At 45.9% G+C, this 18,406-nt stretch overlaps 1 protein-coding gene across 1 annotated transcript in view; it reads left to right on the plus strand.

The window, feature by feature from the left end:
- smash (smallish) overlaps nucleotides 1–18,406 on the plus strand; it is a 204,389-nt gene that overhangs the window by 175,831 nt on the left and 10,152 nt on the right. Inside the window, exons 2-8 of the mRNA XM_011495743.1 lie at nucleotides 3,554–3,730; nucleotides 6,618–6,806; nucleotides 7,509–7,796; nucleotides 9,683–10,130; nucleotides 10,831–11,201; nucleotides 11,731–12,381; nucleotides 13,564–14,268. Of these exons, the coding sequence (XP_011494045.1) occupies nucleotides 3,680–3,730; nucleotides 6,618–6,806; nucleotides 7,509–7,796; nucleotides 9,683–10,130; nucleotides 10,831–11,201; nucleotides 11,731–12,381; nucleotides 13,564–14,268 (2,703 nt within the window). The 5' untranslated portion in view covers nucleotides 3,554–3,679. The remainder of the gene's footprint in view (nucleotides 1–3,553; nucleotides 3,731–6,617; nucleotides 6,807–7,508; nucleotides 7,797–9,682; nucleotides 10,131–10,830; nucleotides 11,202–11,730; nucleotides 12,382–13,563; nucleotides 14,269–18,406) is intronic.

Consider the following 18,406-nt stretch of genomic DNA (forward strand, 5'->3'; position numbering starts at 1 on the left):
TACTTAATTAAAACAAACGATCAATTTAATTGCCAAGCAAATATTGAAACAATCATCTTATCTATCAAGTTGTTGAAATACGATAAAAGAAAAAAGGTGAATAATTTATCACGAGATTAAATGCCAGAGTCAAGGGGAATTTTAACCTTCGGTGGGAGAGCGAGAGAGCGAGAGAGAGAGAGCGAGAGGAAGTTATATTGGCATTGCCATTATATTGGCTTAAATTTTGACAAGAACTTTGTCTTACCCGTACTTGATAAATGTGTACAAGTTTTTGGGACAAATCTAGTGATTTATGGGACTTCTTTAGCCCGACCCCCTCTACCCGAAAAACGTTAATACACCGTGAAGAGAATTTATTGAATCGGGCGAAATGCTATATTATATTTCAATACACGCCGGCAACTCATTAATTTTAATCTAACGATAAATATTCCATGTGGTAAAATACTCATTGCATTCGGATAAATGCCCCGCGAGAACCTCACCGAATAAATATTTCGCGAGGCCTAATGAATCTTTCCCCTTCCCTCGTCTCATCCGCCTTTTTGTTCGCACACGGTGATAAAGAATATCGTACGAGAACGAAAATCACCGCCGGCCGTCGACAAAAATTTTGCTTTAAACACACATTGACGAGCATAGTTAGTCCGTCATCGGTCGCCGATCCCCCCCCCCCAAACCTCCTCCTTCTCCTCCTCCGCTTATGCTTTTGGTCCTCGCGATCGGTCAAAGGGGGAAGAAGCGCCTCAGAGCTGGGAAAGGAGTTAGATATAAATTCAAGATTCGACACAGCCGCGAGGTACTAGTCCCACAAGAATCTGTCTCCCTCCACTGCACCCCCTCAACCATACACACACGCGCGCGCGCGCGTCTCTCTCTCTGTGTGTGTGTGTGTGTGTGTGTGTGTGTGTGTGTGTGTGTGACCCCGCCCGCCCGCCCGCCCCTCTACATTTTACTCCTCGAGTTATGATCCCGAAATCCCTAGATCATTATCCTGCCGGTTATTACAGTCGGGGCGCATGCGCGCATACGCCGAGATTTATCTAGCTCGACAACAAATTGCACTTTATTGCTCGGGAGGAGAGCGGCATTATGCGCGCGCGAGCGCTTTTACGCGCGTTTCGCGCGCCTCGATAATTGCCCGCGCGTACACGGCGACGATCATTCTCCCGACTCGCAGCACACACCTCTCTCCCTCACCACCCCGCCCCCGTACCGCTATGACCGCTATGACCGCTATGACCGCTATGACCCCATCCCCAACCCCTCCTCTCGCCACCGTACACCCTCACCATGCTCGCGACCTCGTAATCGGCGACTCATTTTTTATTCCAATCGCGGTGCGCGTTTATTTTCGCGTAATTTCACAAGTGCACACGGCGGCCCATTTCTCACATGGCGCCGGCTTAAATCTCAATCCCGAAAACGAAGCCCCAGCGAAGGTGTAATTTTAAGCTCTACCTGATTGATATATAGGTGGAACGGCGGCCACGGCACTTTCGGGAGTATGATCGAGTAAGTAATTATAAGCGCTGTACGTAGGGCTGAATAACGTCCGAGTTCATTGCGTCGCGCGATGATCGATCTCGGCTTTTTAGCTCGTTAACATTTCATAACGCATACACTATGCCAATCGCTGGCCTTTTCCTCGATAAATGCAAAAGACATTAGCCCCGTGGCCCCACCCCCACCCTCTGCCCCACCAACAAAAACTCTACCGGCTCCACTCCGCTCCACTCGTTTGCGCGAATCGTCGTCACGGTCATGATCGTGCGTGTACACCCACCCCATCCCCGCGCCCTCCCCCGCCATCCCTTCCTTCCTCACAATAACGCGCACACGGAGACGAGATTTGTAAGATGAACGCACGCAACCGAGCCTTCGTAGTAGTTCCTTTGTAAAAGTTCGGATATTTCAGTTGAATGTAACACAAGCTGAGAAGGATAAAATCGCTGAAAGCTTGGCTCGCTCGCGACTTTGCCGCTGGCCTACGGCGCTGCTCCGCGTCAGCTGCATGGACACGGGAAGACATCCTGGCAGAAACGCCGTCGGCCACGCGCATCGCCGATAAAGTCGACGGAACGGTAAACCAGTGGCGGAAAAACTGGTAAAGGAGCCTCGCGGAAATTCGTGTCAGTGGGACGCCAGGCCGCGATCCGCGCGCGGGGGTATCCTCCTTCTCCTTCGTGGCGACAGTCACGCGGCATTAAGAATTTCACTCTTAGCCGCTCGGCTTTCCATCGAGTTATAATTGCACGTGTTCGCGATTACGCGCCACAGCGATTAATGAGATTCGCTCGATCGTGGAATGCGGCAGGGGACTTAATTTCTCACTGGGCCCCCCCGCGACCGCCTAGACCGTAAACTAACCGACCATTCTTTTCTTTTCTTTTCTTTTCTTTTTTTTTTCTATGTTTTCTTTTTACGAGCCTAAGCCTCCGGCTGCTCTCGTTTTTTACCGTCGATCATTTCAATTTTTGGAAGTCGTCCGCGTCACTAGCGCTCATCGAACGAAGATCCGCGCGATAAGAAGGCCTACGGGGAATCGCGCGCGTGCGCAAACAAAAAGTAACGGGGACAGAGCCGAGGTTGCCGGTGAAATTTGTCTAACACGTAGGAACGAAAGCAAAAGCATGCCATTTAATTTATAGACGTTTTCTCCTCGCTGATAGTCATCGCTTTACTCGGACTTTTCAATTTTCTCGAGAAAATCGATAATCACGTAAACGATCGTTTCGTTACGACGTTAACAACACGGCTATTTATTTTGTTAACAATGGAGGCTCGTTAATGTTGAGATTATCAAGGCGTTGAGTTGCAAGTCAAGCACTCGTGAGCTTAGAGTGCAACTCAATTGCAACTCGGAAGCTTTTACTTTTACATATTCACGACTATCGTCCTTAAGGCGACAACACCATCCAGCTAATTCAGCATTCGCCTCCGCGTACCTCATAAATTACAATAATAATCGGACTTGGTAGAAAACTAGCTGGGAGCGAGTAATTATTCGATACGATGGAATGCTGCATGACATTTAGGATTATTTGAGTGAGCTTTGCAAAAAAGTCGGATCCGAAAAGCTTACCTGCCTTACTTTACGGCCGATTTTATCTGCGATCACAATTCCATCGCCACGCGCATTCCAATTTTTTTTTTTTTTTTTTTTTTTTTTATGCCCAACAATTAACAAAATTACTTGCCTATCCGAACTATGAAAATTCCACTTCAAGGGATGACGAGATAACCATTTGCCAAAACGAGTTTATATAAAGTTTTTATATTTACGAGCTGCGTTAGATCGATCTAACGCAGATACTGATTAGCACGTGTAGCCAATGGGGCTTCAAACGTCCCATCATCACAATCATATGAGTTGCTGACAATCGACCTTGACCGGTGAAATTCGTCGATGTACGTCGCTCATTCGCAAACAAGGCCCAAAAAGTCTATCGCCCCTATAATGAATCGATAGGCCCCTAAACCCCCCCCCCCAACCGTCCCCCAATATAACCATCAGCTAAAGGGAGCAATCTCTTTGTATCTGTTCCAGGAGTCGGCTCGCTCGTAGGATGGACGCCGTCGAGCCGCAAAGCGCAACGCTCGTCCTGGAGGCTTGAGGAGGAGGACCGAGCCAATCGGGAGCCAAAGGCTGGAAACGCGGGGAAGCCGCCGAGCGATGCCTTCGTCGCAGAATGCCGCCAGCGAGCGGCGCAACGGCGAGAAAACGGTGAGTACTTGGACGAGGCTCGGCCAGGTCGGCTATGCCGTAGAGCCAATTCACGATAAACCAAGTGTTTTGACGCGAGCAACTCGGTACACAATCTTTTCCACAATATCCTTGTCGCGTTTGGCATTAGTGAACGTCGGCCGAGCAAAGTAGCTTGCCTCGAGGGGCCCTATCCTCGTTTTATTACCATCCTCCTCTCGATGTATGGATCTGTCCGGTCGTAAAAGAAGGAGGGCTGATTGTTGTTGCGGGGGGGGGCTATCTGACAACGGTCAATATCCTCTGTCGAGTCGTTTGTCTTGAAAAGGTTGGATGCGTTGAGAGGATGGGCGACACTTTAATAACAGTGTCCTCGAATCTGCGCGCACCCCCTCCTCAGAAACCTTATATTATTAGCGTGAATTCGACGTCCCGTTTATCTTATGAAAATCGACACTTTTTTTTCCCCAACCGCGCACGGAAATTCTCGTTCCGAAAGATTAGGCCGCTTGTAGTAGGCACGAGCACGCGAATGATGTGAAAAAAGTGTTGCGCCCTCAAGCAGCTTGGAGTCACGTTCTCAAGGACGAGCCTGAAAATAATAGGCTCGATAATAGGCGAGGGCATGGGACGAGTGTTGGGAAAATTTCGCGATACCTTGTATCAACAGTTGTTATTGCGAGTCGGGATGTCGCGTCGCCGAGGTTTCTTTATTCAATCCCGGTGTATTAAAGCAGTCGGATCGATAAAAATATCGATGCCCATGACGATTCAAAACTCATACGGCCAGAAGGAAGTGCTGTGCTGCGGGCTAAAAAGACAAAACCGAATACTTTCGAATTACGTAGACGCGTCGAGGTGGCGAACGGGGAGGGGGGGGGGTCCGCCAACTCGATTGGCAGGATCGACGAAAGGTAAAGGGTAAATGGTAAAGGTCACGGTCTTGAATGAATTTGCCCTGGATGTCGATGGATGGGTCACGCCATGGGCCGATGACGCAGGAGTCGAATCGTCATTTGTCAACGATTGCGCCCCCGTCGAAAAACGAAGAAGAAGATCGTTTTGCGCATGGCAATTACGAATCGCCGCTGTGTATAGGACATACGGCTGGTGGTTCCCACGTGCGCGCACGCATTTACAAACAACTGCGTTTGCCATCTTGTCGAGCGACTTTGGTTTTATCGTAAACATATTTTACAATCGGCTTCGAAATCGCAAGTATTCTAATAAATATTTGTTTAGTGCGCGTTGGAGCGCGCCTCGGCGATATGTTTTGCCATCGATGTAATTTCTACATCGTCACGGTTAAAGGCAACGTTCGCATTACGTAAGTTATAGATTATCTTAAATGGCATCATTTAACTTTAACGAATCTTAGCATTTAAGCTCTTGATTAAAACGCGTGCGCAATGCCATTTGGTCCATAAAACGTGAAATAAAATAGTCGGGGAAAGGAGGATATCGAAGGTAGTAGTGGAGGGATAGGAATTGCGTGGCCCGCGATTCCTTCGTTATTTTAATGTTCATCAGCTCAGGATAAATAAATGCACATCATCAGATGTTTAAAAGTAATCTTACATCGTATTTTAAAATATTAGATTGTTACGTAAATAAAACTAGAACATGTAAATTACAGTAAGTTTAGTAACTGAATTTTTTAATCGACAGTCTGAGCCTGGGAATACGGAATTAAGTAGGAACTGGATTCATAAAAATTGCTTGGCACAAATCTCTCATTATAATTAGTGAAAAATACTACCTTTCTATAAAAGTGTGGGGCGGGGAGGAGGAGGGGGGGGGGAAGGAGGAGGAAGCATAGTTAATTAGAGTTTAATATTCGTATTTTAGTTTTATTCATGAAAATTCTATCCACGTAGCTCTTTCCTTTCCCTGGAAATAAATTTGCAAATAATTTAAAGATCGCTGTTAGTGAGAGCAGCGTAAAGTGAAAGATTGAATAAAATCTCAATTAAGTAATTAATATATTCAACAACCAGAAAAAAAAAAAAGAAAAGAGAAAAAGAAAGATTTAAAATGCTAATGAAATTTATTTTCTCATTATAATACACGACTGTTTTGTATAAAAAGACAATATGTTTGAAAACCGACTCTATAAATTTAAAAAAAGCTCATAGTTTTCCATAAATATATTGTTGGATAAATATCGATCAACACTTAGTAAAGAATAAATGACGAAGAAAAAAAAAAAGATGAGAGAGAGAAAAATGGAACTATTCTAATACTCTTTACAGTGAAGATTTTAGGATAAATTTCTTAAAATTCCCATCCTCTCTATCTCTCTCTCTCTCGTATGTTTTGCATTATGGAAAGTAGGGCAGACATTTCCTTAGCAATTTTGATCCTTGAACGGATTAGCCTGAATCGAATAATGTTTTGTGAAATAGTCATAATCAGATGGAAAGTCTTAGTTTTCACGAGCTTCCGTCGTCACCGTCGTTAATGCATCTAAAGAATCATCCTAATTGAGTCCAAAGTGTTTAAATATTTTAGATACATTCATCAAAGCGTCATTTTGTCATTTTGTGAAATTTTGAAAGACCATAACGAAATGCCCTATTTTGCATTCCCAATTACCAATTCGCTTTGTATTTTTTTTATTTTTTAAGTATCGAATCGATAATCGATTAAAATTGATCCACGATGCATCCACGGTGTCATAGTAAATTGCATTGCTCATTCCACATAATTCTAAACGCCATACAATTATTGATAATAATTAATATCATAAAGCTGAAATCTTTATCTAACAAATGAAAGTCCATTATTATCTAAACTAAAGTATTGGTGAGCATTTATTAGAAGTGCGCGGGGGTGAGCGGGTGGGGCGGGGGGGGGGGCGCAATCGTGGAAATATCGATTATGATGAAAACTAATTGAACTTTTATAGATTACACACGAGCCACCGAAATTGAAAACGACGCTGAAAACACCACCGAAACAGGCGACAAATCCTCTACAATTTGTCAAAGTTGGGCCATGTTCGCTTTATCGCACGGCTCAAGAGCAATTGCAGAAGGTTCAAGAAGTTAAGAAAGTCAAGCAAGAAATTCGAGATGATCCCGAAGATTGGCAATCGGTTAGTATACTCAAAACCCATTGCTCGTTAGATTCCGTAAGTGCGCTCGTGCACGCGTGCAACCAGCAATTCCAACGATCATTCGACCATAAGTGTATTAATGGCAAACGGCAACAACCAGTTGCCTATACTTTTCAGCCAACTAATTCCAATTAATCATATATTCGCGAGTCTCACTTTATCGCGTATCTTGCTATAATCAACATCTCCATCTTAATGATTAAGATGATTAAAGAAATTATGAAGCAGACGATAAAGCCAATGTCTAGTAACGAGCATAAATAAGCATTTTCGTGTGTCGTTACTTATCTTTATAAATATTGCTAAATATTATTTCACATTATTTGGCACATTATGAATAGCACTCGACCCTCTCTCTCTCTCTCTCTCTCTCTCTCTCTCCCACTCACTCACTCACTCACTCACTCACTCACTCACTCACTCTCTCTCCCACTCACTCACTCACTCTCTCTCCCACTCACTCTCTCACTCTCTCTCCCACTCACTCTCCCACTCACTCTCCCACTCACCATAACTTACAAAATTTACATTGGCAATTCCGCGACGGTCCGCGTAAGGTTCACATAATAAATATCACAAGATCAAGAGTCCAATTTGCTGCGACAGATATGCGTGTGAATGAAGATTCAAAAATGAAAAAAATTAATTAATAATTGAATTGCTGCCTCGTACGCCCTATAGAACCTCGACAATTGGAAGAGCAGCCGACGGAAACGGCAGGAGCACATAATCGAGCGCGTGGTCGAGGTGAAGAAGCTGGAGCTCGAGGAGCACGACCGCCAGCGCCGCCGGAGCAAAACCTTCTCGGAGATGATGGAGGAGCGCGGCAGCCGGGGCCGAAAACCCAGCATAAGCCTCGCCATGTACAGCGAGGAGGACACCAACGACCTGAGCGACCTCGGTATCGGGACGAGCAGCGGCAAGAGCTCGGTGAGCGGTGACACCCATGACGACGCCCAGAGTGTCCTCGTAAGTAATCCGCAAGTGTGAAGCTCCAAGCCTTGAACCCAGATTAATCGCAATTTTAATGATCCCGATGCTTTGTCCGCACGCGCCTCTCCGCTCTCCCATTCACTGTTTCACGGTAAATCGACATTGTGGCGCGGCGCAACCAACCCTCGACGGATTTCTAGTAAAGGGCGCGACCACCCACCCGATCGTAATACACTGGATGATCGCTCGGGCTATCATTGGCGGAGACGAAAGTTTGAGCAACGGAGTTCCCACGTTATTCAACTAAGCGTAACCAAAGTATCCTCAAAGTCGCCGGAGTATGGCGTTGCAAGTCTAATGTGCTTTTCGGTTCGTTTCGTACCCGCGCCATTTTAAAATTCGTAATGGCTTCGCGCAGCCATAAAGGCCACGGATGCTAAGGACAAAAAGATATAAACATTTTGTTTACGATCCTCCAATACTATTACTACTTTGTACTCGAGGGACACGCATTAAGATTATTTTTTTCCGACTTTATCGTGCCATTGTTTTACCCCACTTTTATTATAATGGCAATTCTAGTCGAAACTGTAAAGTCCCTTCCTACCGTATCGTAGCGTATCGAAAGTTGCATTGTTCGTTGAATGTGTGATCGGGAGGTTCAAAATCGTTGCGATGCGATTACGAAACGGAGCATTGCCGATGTATGGGCGGGTGATGGGTTGTACGGGTATTGGGGATGGGGTGGGAGAGAAAGGAGGAATTTGGGGGAGTAATGACTGGTCGTCGGAATAAAGTATCGATGGGGAATTTTAGGTCTCCCTCAAAATCGCCTTTAGCGAATATTTCGAAGACTTTAACGAGACAATAACATTGTCGAATTATTAGCGCTATAAAATGAATTATCGCCTGATGGAATGCAAAGCACTTATTTCCCAATGGCTTCGAACGGCTTCTTATCGACGTGCGCTTAAATTTCTCGAACGGTATCTAATAAATTGTTTATTGTTATTCGTTATCGTATAGTGAGTGCATTGAGGGAAAAAAATTTTTTCCTTTTAAGCGCAAGCTTATTTATACGTTGGTAATATCCTAAGGGGATAAGGAAATGTTATAAAAATTAAGTTTCACTTATCGACGGATGATACTACAATGTAGACTTTAAAGCTTTTTGATTATCGCATAATTCCTCGTTGGTAATTCATGTAATTTCATTCGAGCATTGAATAATTTTATCGCTCAAAATTGCCCGATAAAGCCAAGGAGTTGCCGGTGTCGTGTGGCACTCCCTTACACAAACAGTCTCACTCAATGTCAAATGATAAACATTTTGAAAGATCATCGCCTCGGCGTATGTATTAATTGGAAGAATCGATGTACATTGGCGGCAATTGCCGTCTGGGCATTAAAAGTCCGAGTGCCCAGGGTCCCACTCGCGTACGGGCATGGATTTTCTCGATAATGTTCGTTTTTTTTTCCTTTGAACGGCCATGGCCAGGAAGGGAATCCTTACCGCGATACGACACCTCAACGACTAACAACGCGCCGCTAACGTACATTTGCCTCGATTGCACTACTACCACGACGACAACGACGACGACAACGACAACGACATCGACATCGACATCGATATCGACGACGAAGACAAAGACAAAAGTAACAAAAAAAAAAAAAAAAAAAAGCGCGTGGACAAAGCACTGGAGCAATAGAGGGACTAAGCTGGGCTGAGAGGTGGCTGGACTTTGAGCCGAGAGTCGAGTAATGGACTAAAAGCGCGGGCCCGAACCTTTCAGGAACTCCTGACACGAGCGCTGCGCAAACAGCACGAGCGACTCGTTTCGGTGACTTCATCACGGTCCAACTCTAAAGGCCACGTGAGCGACTGCCCCAGTGGCCTCATTCCGCTGATCTGCCTGTTACAGAGCGACCGGGACAGCGAGATCGACAAGAGCCATTCGGACGTAGACAGCGGGGGGCGCACGAACGGAAACGAGGGGCCGGCTCCGGTCGCCGCGTCGCCCCCTGCCTTAATCCACGGCCTTAAGAAGCAGGAGACCCTCGACAATGGTATCCACAAGCTCGCGCCCGCCAAGCGCATCGGCCAGCAAGAGTACGCGGAGACGCGCGCTGCGCCCACGGCCAGCTCCCCCGAACCCGAGGAGTACACGTTCGAGGCTGCGATCCGCGGTTACGTGTCCCGCGTCGCTCACAATATCCCCCGGCGCTCGCTCGCGAGCCTCGACGCCAGGCTCGAGCGCGCGGTAAGCAACGGCCACGTCGCGCCCATCAAGGTCGACATCCACAAGCGTCGCGAGATATTCGAGCAAGCAGCCCGCGAGCCCGCCGACGCCAAGAATAACAACGGCAACGGTAACGGCAATGGCAATGGCAATGGCAACAGCAACGGCAACGGCAACGGCAACAATAACGGCAGCGTTAGCGGCAGCAACAGTAGCATCGGCAGCCTTGGCAGCGGATGCTACAACGCTAGTAGTATCGGTAGTAGCAGCAGCAGCAGCAGCAGCAGCAGCAGCAGCAGCAGCAGCAGCAGCAGCAGCAGCAGCAGCAGCAGCAGCAGCAGCAGCAGCAGCAGCAGCAGCAGCAGCAGCAGCAGCAGCAGCAGCAGCAGCAGCAGCAGCAGCAGCAGCAGCAGCAGCAGCAGCAGCAGCAGCAGCAGCAGCAGCAGCAGCAGCAGCAGCAGCAGCAGCAGCAGCAGCAGCAGCAGCAGCAGCAGCAGCAGCAGCAGCAGCAGCAGCAGCAGCAGCAGCAGCAGCAGCAGCAGCAGCAGCAGCAGCAGCAGCAGCAGCAGCAGCAGCAGCAGCAGCAGCAGCAGCAGCAGCAGCAGCAGCAGCAGCAGCAGCAGCAGCAGCAGCAGCAGCAGCAGCAGCAGCAGCAGCAGCAGCAGCAGCAGCAGCAGCAGCAGCAGCAGCAGCAGCAGCAGCAGCAGCAGCAGCAGCAGCAGCAGCAGCAGCAGCAGCAGCAGCAGCAGCAGCAGCAGCAGCAGCAGCAGCAGCAGCAGCAGCAGCAGCAGCAGCAGCAGCAGCAGCAGCAGCAGCAGCAGCAGACAGAGGCGGCCGACCGGACACGAGCGGCTACAAGTCCATCAAGGAGCGGCTCTCGAACCTCGAGAGGCAGAAGATAGATCTCGAGGAGAAGGGCACGGCCGCCCTCAAGGAGCACCTCTACCCGAGAGCCAAGCCCAATAAGGAGTTCAAGATTCGGGACCTCCTCGCCGAGGAGCTCGAGGATGTGAAACCGCTGAGGGAGCGATTATCCAGCCTCGAGAAGCTCATCGCACCATGCGAGACGAGCTTCGCCGCGGCGCAGTTCAACAGCGAGCTCAAGGCCAAGAGCATCATCAAGGACAGGCTCGTGGCCCTCGACCTCGAGAGCTGCGACGACGTCGAGGATAAGCGCCGCCCGAGCTGCTTCCACGAGGAGGTGCGTTCTCAAACCGCCGACCAACGTCCATTGATTGCCATTGATCGACATTGCTCTCGGGGCTATGGATTTACCGATCGCGCACCCTCGTCATCGACATCCTCCCCTCTCCTCTCTTTCTTTATCCATGACTATATTGCATCGTGATTATCGTAAATACACGCACTCACTTGGCCGCTCACTGACTGCGACTCTTTAAATTTTTAAATCTTCCTCTGCTCCATTAATCAATAATCGGCGTATCCTTGGCCTCCGTATCCTCGGAGGTCGCCCTCGCCTAACAATTCTACCGATAAATCCCTTGCGAATAGTCCCGACACTTTCGAACACCAGAGTCCTCCCCGATCATTCTTCGACTCGGGTGTGATCGCAGCTTCCTCGTTACGTCATCCATCTCGAGTAGCCCGGGCGCTCAGCCAGAGGCTGATTCCATCTCCCATCCAAATGTCCTTGACGAGTGACGAATCGACCCGCGAACTCCCCAATCCATCCCCGCCGTTCATAAAGCGAACCCTTTCTTTTAACGCAGGTGAACAGTATGCCGACGAACTCGACGCCGAGCGAGCGCAGCTCGTCGCCCGACTCGGAGTACCGCTCGCCTCGCGGTGCCACCTTCCACCAGAGCCTCGACTCCCTGGACGCGGACGCCTCGAGTGGCCCCGACACGTTCGAGCGCGTGCAGAGCCTCGAGGAGCTGGACTACCACCAGGCGCGCCGCTACCCGGCCTCCACCTCGTCCGCCGAGGTCCTCAACGACACGGATCGCGAGGACTCGGGCATCCACACGGCGGACGCGAGCTGCTCCGTCAGCCAGGCCGACGAGCCGATCGAGGAGGAGATCGAGCCCGACCCCGAGCACAAGCACCAGCTCGATCACCACCAGCACAGCCTCAACCATCTCAACCATCTCAACCATCACAATCATCACAATCACCATAATCGTCATCTCAATCACCGCAACCACAAACACAACTACAACCATAATCATTATAACGACAACCAGCACTATCATCAGAAACTTCTGGAAACGCCGCTGTTCATCGTCGACGAGCAGAACGAGTTTCGGGATAGCATCGAGGCGGCCTTGATCGAGACCACCAAGAGCCTCGACAGAATCGAAGAGAAGATTATCGGGCTGACATTGAAGCCGGAGAATCGCGATGCTGTGCTGATTGAGTCGGTAAGTCGATAAGTCAATAATGTTAAATTCCCAAATCCCAATCCCATGCTCGCGTGGATTATCTTTAAAAATGGTTATCCTTGGGTTTGCGCGCGGTGATGGAAGTAAGGAGTACGAGTGGTGCTGGTGTTGGTGGTGGTGATGGTGGCGGTGATGGTGGCGGTGGGTATCGGTGGTATTGGTGTCGGTGTCAGTCTGATACTGTCGAACGATTGCTTTCTGAACTTGACGTGCGCTTGAAATCCGCCGTTAAAGAAAGAGAGAGCGAATTCGCGCACTCAAGGTCACTTATTCTTATTCAATTTGCATGGATAGACAATTTGCACGCATAAACATCGATAAGCTATAACGACAAAAGTGTGGCGATTTTTTTAGATTCATTTTCTTAGGTACAGCCTAAGGTTCATTTATTTATCTTCGACTGTGGCGCGTAAACGACTAACAGGTACAACGGAGGCTAATATTAATTAATTTACTAGCACTTACGAGCAAGAATTAATTGCGAGTGTAAAGTATTGGACAAGTGAACTGGTCGCTCCTACTACCAAACGGCCAAATAAACTCATTGTTTATCAGTGTAATACGCTACTTGTGCTCGGATGATAAGAAGCGAATATCAATGAGACACTGATGATCGAGTCGGTGGTTGATCTGCGGATAATAAGCATAATATACGCGAGATTAAAATAAATTTAGAAGTGAGTCACGTGAGTTAGAGAGATAGAATTGAGAAAGAAGAAGACGGAAAATCTGTCGACGTAGCTGAATAACATAGCGAGCTTCGTGTGGCTGTGTGTAGTACGTAAGTGATGTGTGTGCGCGTGTGTGGCATCCAATGTTCCTCGGATCCACCGTACTCCTTGCTCTCAGCATTTATCGCTCTCGTCCATATATCAATATGCTTGACACTTGGTTTATAACGACTCAACCCAACCCCCTCCCCAAACCCCTTAACCCTTCAAACATCGCGTCATATTACGTAAAATACTTTGTCTCGCATTTTTTGTTCATTGTTTTTTCTTATTTGTCTATTTTTTTTTTTTTTTTTTGTTTTGTTTTGTTCTGTTACCTTCGCTCCGTAAATATAATGATGATGGTCCCGGTGGTTGTGGTTACGGGGCATCGATTGTACATGAATGCCTTTCTTTTCTTTTTGTTTGTCCGACGACGACCGGTCAACAGGGCACCGCTGACACTTCTTCCTTCTCTTCCACTGCTGGGCCAGCACTAGGGCTATCCGCTAACCAGGGCATTACCGAGCCACGGAGCACTAACGCTAGCGTGCCTCGTACCTTCTGCACCTCCCCCGCGCCCCTCATCATCCCAACCACCGTCTGCTCGCGTCCCGTGGTCTACCAAAGTCCCCGGATCCCACCCCGAAGGTTTGCTCCCGAAGCGCGGCCGAGACCCTCTCACCTGGCCGGCCTTGACGGGAGCCACGCGGGCCCGGCGCCCGGAGCGCCTTCGAACCGATCCCCCCTGCAGCAAAAACCCCCCGCGGAACAGGAGGCCGAGGTGACGACAAGCAGTCCCGTAGCCCGGAGCCCCTTGGCCTCCCCTCGCTCGCCCTCCAAAATCCCGACTCCCTTGCCTAGAAGAGGAGCCGTTACCCCGACTTCCGCCGAGGCCGGACAACCGGCTCCCGTCCCTCTGCCCCTCTCCATCAAGCAACGTACCAGCCTCCCGAGCAGATCCCAATCAGCAATGCCCTCGGAGATTCCCGTACCCGTGAAGTCGCCCATCGGCTGCCCCGGCCCGAGGATCGGGCCATCTCCCTCGCCGGAACCCCTGCAGCGCGTCGTCGTGGAGGTCTGCGAGAAGGTGCTGGTGCCCCGGGGTCAGACGCGAGTTACGCCCTTCATCACCGTCGAGCGCTACGCGGACGAGGTGAGCGGCAACACTGAGATCAGAGTCGACGAGCATCTCAGCACCGCCTACAAGTCCTAATGCTCTTGTTGTGGTCGTTGACGTTCTCTCGCTCTTCATCATCATCATCATCATCATCATCATCATCATCATCATCATCATTATTTTCTTATATCCTTTTCCTTACATTGTACCCCCTCCCGCCCCACCCCACTACGGGCCCCGTTACGATAAACCGAGTCCGCGCCACGGGATTCGCGAATCCGCCGTCACGGCGATACGCGCCTTCGACACCACGGAACAATTCACCGGAATTATCTCTTTGAGATTAGCGTGGCGACGCCGACAGCAGCGGCTCTGGCATCACGGGACAATCGTTCGGCTGAATAATTGTCGAATGGGCGCAAAGACCCTGGGAAACAAGGAGAGCCTGATTACGTCGATTTGCGAAGCATCGGGTAGAAGAGAAGCCAAGAGTCGATCGTGCCTTCTTCTGAAAGCGGAAGTTTCCAATGACTACGGGGACAAGAAGCCCAGCTGCGCCCATCCACTTGAACGCGATGAACGTGATGAAAACGCGAATAGAGAACGAAAGGTGGGGGGCGACGGAGGGGAGAGTGGAGATTGTGCACGAGGGGAAGACGCACGACACTTTGTATATAGACGATAAGAGACGCGATGACAGTATCTCGGCATATTCGCCACGGGATGTTGCGTAACGCGGTGGCGCTTTAATTTAATTTATTTATCCGCGTCTCGTCGGGCTCTCTTCTTGCACCTCTTCAAAATCAAAAAATCGAAAAAATTACCAGGCAAAAACCAAAAACAAAGGCGACGAATGTACTCATGAAACAGACCGTGATGATCCGATTCTCTCGTTCTTCTCGTTCATTCTCTTCCGCTCCACCTCTACCTCCACCTCCACCTACCAACCCACCCACACCGCTCCCCCTAAGCTATCATCAAATGCGCATTGGATATAAGCGTGGCATTGTTATTTGGCGTAGCGCTAGTCGCTTCCGCCGAAATCGCCGATACAATCATTATTATTCTACGCAATAATACGAATAATGCGATTAGGTAATCGTATGGCCAAGTGGCGGACTAGAAATTAGTTTGACTTAATACGGAATTGGAATGGTTTGAAAGAAAATGCGATACTGCGCGCGCATTGGCCAATGATTGTCTTGCGATGTTAGTTGTACGGGAATGAAGAAGAGTATCTAAGATTGCAGTCATTAAATGATTTATAGCATGAAATTATAATGGAATGTATTATGACAAGTAGGACCAAAGAGCCAAAAAAAAAAAAAAAAAAAAGAACTATCATCGCGTTTCAAATAAAAACTTCTCGCGTGTTCGATACAATTTACAAATTTGAGAAATCATTTACTTTAATGATTATAATCTATCATGAATATATAATATTTTTATAATCTATCAAACTCATTTTCGATAACATCTGTTTTTCTTCATTTTAAAATATAATCGATAATATAAATTTAACGATTTCACATTATCTTGAATTGCTTAAAAGAAATGAAAAAAAATAATAATAATAATAATAATAAATGAATATATATATACATATGTGTGTAAAAACTATCTCGTATAAATTAAAGCTTTGGAATAATTATTGAAAACTCGACTTTTCCACTTTTCCACTTTTATTCTACGTTGTTAAATAGAATGATAGAAGAAGAAAAAAACAATAGGTTAAAAATCTTTGAAAGAGCCAATCGTTTAATTTAAGCGAAATTGTCTCTCAAATAATTGTTTTTATGGCGCTTAAAAAAAGAAAAAAATAAACTTTGCATAAATATAAAGTATGTCATGAAGATGAATCATTTTGAATACAAAACATCGTATTATATTCTTTGTTTGCTAGATTGAAACGCCAGTTTAGATAACAACTAGTATTTTTAAATTTAGAGTTAAGTTATAAATATTGAAATTTAGTACTAGACAACAATAATAATAATAATAATAATAATCGGACATTAATTTCAAATTTATATATATATATATATATATATATATATATATCGCTGATACAATATCTAATTCGTAATTTGTTTATGCATTTACGCATGAATTCATGTGTATATACAATCATACACACGAGCACGAGCACGAGCACGAGCGCGCGCGCATACAAACACATGCGAACAAACGTATAAAAAGAAAAAGAAAACCAAAAAACGAGAGAGAAATTTCTTGAAATTCTGCTAAAAATTTTGAGAAAAAAATTCGCGACAAAAAGAAGTCGACCTCGAAAAAATAATGTATCGTGATACTTTTGAGGTTATCTCGTGTGTAATATACGGTAATAATGTATTATTTAGTTCATGGGAGAAACGAAAAGTTGAAAAATACTTATTGCCCTATTTATTGCTTAATAAACATCTAAAAACTATAAAGATTCTGTATCGAAAGCTTAACTCGTAAGTTGTACGCGTTATAATGTCGAATTAAAACTTGTAACATTTGGGATTGTGAGGCACGAAGGAAATATACGGAAATTCTGCATTATCTGAAAATTCAGTCAACTTTCTTAAACCCTCAGCAATGTTATTCTTTCAGGCTAATTACAGGCTAAAAATCACATTTCTTAACAATAGCTAAGAAATTTTAATGAACTATTTTTATAAACAAGAATCAGCCCCAGATGACGTCCCATGGTATATTAATAATTCATCGACGTTGATATATGAATTTGAAATAATCTTCCTTCATTATTGAGACTTCAATTTAATAATTTTATTTTACAATTTTTTTTTTAAGTACACGACACTGTCAGTCAAATAATACGTTGTAAGGGACAAAAACGTGTGTACACTACTGTGCTAGACGACTTGCTGCTTTGGGCGGGGCAGGGGGGGGGGGATTTCTAAAAGTGTTGTCGCTAGTGCAATGTCACCCTTTACAAAAACCTGATTTCGAAATAACCAAGAAGGCAATGTGAAATGTAACCAAGTAGAGCCGACACGAGCAATCGAGTAAACGAAATAAAAATCATCGGTGCTTTGCCAATTTTCTTCGAGGTCTGCAATTATATTCTAACCTTTGGTCAGTCAAGGTAAGGGTGATTTTAACGGTTAATTCAATCCTGAAAGGCAGCCCACGCCTATTGTCTTTATTGAATTTAAGGCTTGAAAGTTTTTGTGTTTTCGCTCTTAATGGCTTTGTGTATATATATATATATATATATATATATATATATATGCATCTTCATTTTTAATATGCTTTTTCGCTTTTTGCTTTGCCTGGCTTCTAAATCTTGCGTTGCTTACGCTTTCACATTAGATCGACCGAGTGCTCCAATTACTCTAGCATCATATATTTGTAATTGCATATTATTTGCATTGATAATGTCGGCAATCCGGCTGTCTAATGTCAGCTAATAATAATAATAAATACATTTTATTACAATTATAATCGATCGAGGGGGAGGGGGGGAGGGGCGTGTGTGAGAGAGAGAGAGAGAGGGAGGTAACGTATGGATTGACGATAAACAGATTGTTTTATTTTTTGTTTCGTTTCGACGAGAACTCTGCCAGAGCCCAACGGACTTTAATTTATTCGAAAACTATGCGATAGAATTTTATGAAATTACATTGAAATGCGCGGATATAAAATTCAGAATAAATATAATGTGACTGTTAATTGGTAAGAAATCTTTATGGCCTAATAATATAAATAAAGTGCTAGTGTATCGAGCATATATTATTTTCAATTTAATATCTAAAGTGCTCGTGCAATGCAGCATATCCGTTTTTTTTTTCTTCTTTCTCTTTCTGTTTTATTTTTTATTTTTTTTTTTTTTTTTTGCTTATTTATTGTTGTTGTTGTTGTTGTTGTTGTTGTTATAACCTATAATTAAAATGGAGTCGATTTGAATTTTAATTTGCTTATAAATAAGGCATCGAAATTTTTGCAAATATTCACTTGCCGATTTAAATTCTCATCCATCTGCGCAATAAAAGAAGTGCTTAATATTATCTGAAGAGCAGCGCACCTATTTTATCAATCGCCTAACAATAAAATGTTATCTTCCCGATTCTTAATCATGGCATCATCTACCTAAACAGGCATTTTCAATGTCATTATTACCTTATCGCGGGAGCGTGTGTCATTCAGAATACGTTGGACAAACGTT

This window comes from Ceratosolen solmsi, unplaced genomic scaffold (genome assembly GCF_000503995.2).
Source record: "Ceratosolen solmsi marchali unplaced genomic scaffold, CerSol_1.0 scaffold11, whole genome shotgun sequence".
Classification (NCBI taxonomy): domain Eukaryota; kingdom Metazoa; phylum Arthropoda; class Insecta; order Hymenoptera; family Agaonidae; genus Ceratosolen; species Ceratosolen solmsi.